The sequence below is a fragment of the Halichoerus grypus genome, chromosome X (assembly GCF_964656455.1).
Source record: "Halichoerus grypus chromosome X, mHalGry1.hap1.1, whole genome shotgun sequence".
Classification (NCBI taxonomy): Eukaryota; Metazoa; Chordata; class Mammalia; order Carnivora; family Phocidae; genus Halichoerus; species Halichoerus grypus.
The window spans coordinates 65,531,563-65,535,569 of NC_135727.1; the positions used below are offsets into that span (position 1 = coordinate 65,531,563).

The following is a 4,007-nucleotide window of genomic DNA, read 5'->3' on the forward strand; positions in this document are numbered from 1 at the left end:
CTACTGGGTATTTACCCAAAGGATACAAAAGTACTGATTTGGAGGGGCAAATGCACCCTGATATTTATAGCAGCATTATCAACAGTAGCCAAACTATGGAAAGAGCCCATCGACTGGTGAATGGATAAAGAAGATGTGGTGTATATATATAATGGAATATTACTTGTCCATCAAAAAGAATGAAATCTTGCCATTTGCAATGACATGGATGGGGCTAGAGTGTATTATGCTAAGTGAAATAAGTCAGTCAGAGAAAGACAAACACCATATGATTTCACTCCTTTGTGGAATTTAGGAAACTAAACAGATGACTGTGTGGGAAGGGAAAAAAGAGGAGAGAGGGAGAGGTAAACAATAAGAGACTCTTAAAAACAAACTGAGGCTCGTTGCGCAGTAGTGCTAGTGGCTTCCCTCTTCCGTTCTTGGAACCCGCGGCACTCCCTCGTGCTGAGCTGCTACGAAGCCCCTGCTGGCGAGCTTGTAGGAGCTTGGAACCAACGTCACCCCTCCGTCTCTCACCAGGGGGAAAAAAATGGTTGAAGTAGATCGCCCAGGAAAGCTTTTCATTGGTGGCCTCAATACAGAAACAAATGAAAAAGCCCTTGAAGCAGTATTTGGCAAATATGGATGAATAGTGGAAGTTCTATTGATGAAAGACCATGAAACCAACAAATCGAGAGGATTTGCTTTTGTCACCTTTGAGAGCCCAGCAGATGCTAAGGATGCAGCCAGAGACATGAATGGAAAGTCCTTAGATGGAAAAGCCATCAAAGTAGAACAGGCCACTAAACCATCATTTGAAAGTGGTAGATGTGGACCACCTCTACCTCCAAGAAGCAGAGGGCCTCCAAGAGGTCTTAGAGGTGGAAGAGGAAGAAGTGGAGGAACCAGGGGACCTCCCTCACGTGGAGGGCACATGGATGATGGTGGCTATTCCATGAATTTTAACATGAGTTCTTCCAGGGGACCACTTCCAGTAAAAAGAGGACCACCACCACGAAGTGGTGGTCCTCCTCCTAAAAGATCTGCCCCTTCAGGACCAGTTCGCAGCAGCAGTGGAATGGGAGGAAGAGCTCCTGTGTCACGCGGAAGAGAGAGTTACAGAGACCCACCTCGAAGGGAACCCCTGCCCTCTCATAGAGATGTTTATTTGTCCCCAAGAGATGATGGATACTCTACTAAAGACAGCTATTCAAGAAGAGATTACCCAAGTTCTTGTGATACAAGAGATTATGCACCACCACCAAGAGATTATATTTACCATGATTATGGTCATTCCAGTTCACATGATGACTACCCATCGAGAGGCTATAATGATAGAGATGGCTATGGTCGTGATCGTGACTATTCAGATCATCCAAGTGGAGGTTCCTACAGAGATTCATATGAGAGTTATGGTAACTCACAGAGTGGTCCACCTACACTTGGGCCCCCACCATCTTATGGTGGAAGCAGTCTCCATGATGATTATAGCAGCTCACGTGACGGATATGGTGGAAGTCGAGACAGTTACTCAAGCAGCCAACGTGATCTCTACTCAAGTGGTCGTGATCGGGTTAGCAGACAAGAAAGAGGGCTTCCCCCTTCTATGGAAAGGGGGTACCCTCCTCCACGTGATTCCTACAGCAGTTCAAGCCACGGAGCACCAAGAGGTGGTGGCCGTGGAGGAAGCAGATCTGATTGAGGGGGAGGCAGAAGCAGATATTAAAAACAAACAAAACTTTGGACCAAAATCCTTGTTCAAAGAAACAAACAAAAAAGTGGAACATTTTCTGTCATAACTACCCAAGGACTACTAAAAGGAAAAATTGTGTTACCTTTTTTTAAATTTCTTGTTAAGTTCCCCTTCCATAATTCTTATGTTCTTGTGAGGGAAAATAAAGTAAAACCTGTTTAATCTTATTTGACTTTATGACATTGCTTTCAATAAGCAAATGTTAAATGTGGTAAGACTTGACTTGTGTACTAGTGTTGTAATTTTTCAAGTTAAAAGTGTCCCTAAAGGCCACTTCTTATATCTGATTTTTCCCAGTAAATGAGGCAAAGCAATTCTAAGACCTTCCACAAACATCTAGCCATCTAAAATGGAGAGGTGAATCCTTCTGCCTATACAAACAAGCTAGCTATTAGAGGGTGGTCAGGGTATGCTACTCTAGGATTTCAGAGTGTCTTCAAACTGAAATACCAATGTTCTCAGTATGAAAAACCTGAGATCAGATGCTTATGTAAGGGAAGTGCTATTCACCCAGTAAACCCAAAAAAGCAAATGGATAATGCTGGCCATATATTGCCTTTCTGACATTTCCTTGGGAATCTATAAGAACCTCTCCTTTCCCCTCCCCCAATAAGACCATTTAAGTGTGTGTTAAGCAACTACAGAATACTAAATAAAAAGTTTGGCCAAAACCAAAAACCAAAACCAAAAAACAAAAACTGAGGGTTGGGACGCCTGGGAGGCTCAGTCAGTTAGGCGTCTGCCTTCAGCCCAGGAATAAATCCCACCTGGTCGTGGTGAATAATCCTTTTAATGTACTGTTGGATCCTATTGGCTAGTATTTTGGTGAGAACTTTTGCATCCATGTTCATCAAGGATATTGGTCTGTAATTCTCCTTTTTGATGGGGTCTTTGTCTGGTTTTGGGATCAAGGTAATGGTGGCCTCATATAACGAGTTTGGAAGTTTTCCTTCCATTTCTATTTTTTGGAACAGTTTCAGAAGAATGGGTATTAATTCTTCTTTAAATGTTTGGTAGAATTCCCCTCGGAAGCCGTCTGGCCCTGGGCTTTTGTTTGTTGGGAGATTTTTGATGACTGCTTCCATTTCCTTAGTGGTTATAGGTCTGTTCAGGTTTTCTATTTCTTCCTGGTTCAGCTTTGGTAGTTGATACATCTCTAGGAATGCCTCCATTTCTTCCAGGTTATCTAATTTGCTGGCATATAGTTGCTCATAATATGTTCTTATAATTGTTTGAATTTCTTTGGTGTTGGTTGTGATCTCTCCTCTTTCATTCATGATTTTGTTTATTTGGGTCATTTCTCTTTTCTTTTTGATAAGTCTGGCCAGGGGTTTATCAATCTTGTTAATTCTTTCAAAGAATAAGCTCCTAGTTTCATTGATCTGTTCTACTGTTCTTTTGGTTTCTATTTCATTGATCTGAGCTCTGATCTTTATTATTTCTCTTCTCCTGCTGGGTTTAGGCTTTATTTGCTGTTCTTTCTCCAGCTCCTTTAGGTGTAGGGTTAGGTTGTGTATTTGAGACCTTTCTTGTTTCTTGAGAAAGGCTTGTATTGCTATATACTTCCCTCTTAGGACTGCCTTTGCTGCATTCCAAAGATTTTGAACAGTTGTGTTTTGATTTTCATGGGTTTCCATGAATTTTTTTAACTCTTCTTTAATTTCCTGGTTGACCCATTCATTCTTGAGTAGGATGCTCTTTAACCTCCATGTATTTGAGTTCCTTCCGACTTTCCTCTTGTGATTGAGCTCTAGTTTCAAAGCACTGTGGTCTGAAAATATGCAGGGAATGATCCCAATCTTTTGGTACCGGTTGAGACCTGATTTGTGACCTAGGATGTGATCTATTCTGGAGAATGTTCCATGGGCACTAGAGAAGAATGTGTATTCTGTTGCTTTGGGATGGAATGTTCTGAATATATCTGTGAAGTCCATTTGGTCCAGTGTGTCATTTAAAGTCTTTATTTCCTTGTTGATCTTTTGCTTAGATGATCTGTCCATTTCAGTGAGGGGGGTGTTAAAGTCCCCCACTATTACTGTATTGTTGTCAATGTGTTTCTTTGCTTTTGTTATTAATTGCCTTATATAATTGGCTGCTCCCATGTTAGGGGCATAGATATTTACAATTGTTAGATCTTCTTGTGGGATAGACCCTTTAAGTAGGATAGAGTGTCCTTCCTCATCTCTTATTATAGTCTTTGGTTTAAAATTTAATTTGTCTGATATAAGGATTGCCACCCCAGCTTTCTTTTGGTGTCCATTAGCATGGTAAA

At 41.3% G+C, this 4,007-nt stretch overlaps 1 protein-coding gene across 1 annotated transcript; it reads left to right on the plus strand.

Annotated features, from left to right (window-relative positions):
* The first annotated feature begins 398 nt into the window (after window positions 1–398).
* LOC118542884 (RNA-binding motif protein, X chromosome-like) lies at window positions 399–1,708 on the plus strand. The gene has a single exon (XM_078064718.1). The coding sequence runs from the start codon at window positions 650–652 to the stop codon at window positions 1,682–1,684; it is 1,035 nt and encodes a 344-aa protein (XP_077920844.1). The 5' UTR covers window positions 399–649; the 3' UTR covers window positions 1,685–1,708.
* Window positions 1,709–4,007: the final 2,299 nt, after the last annotated feature.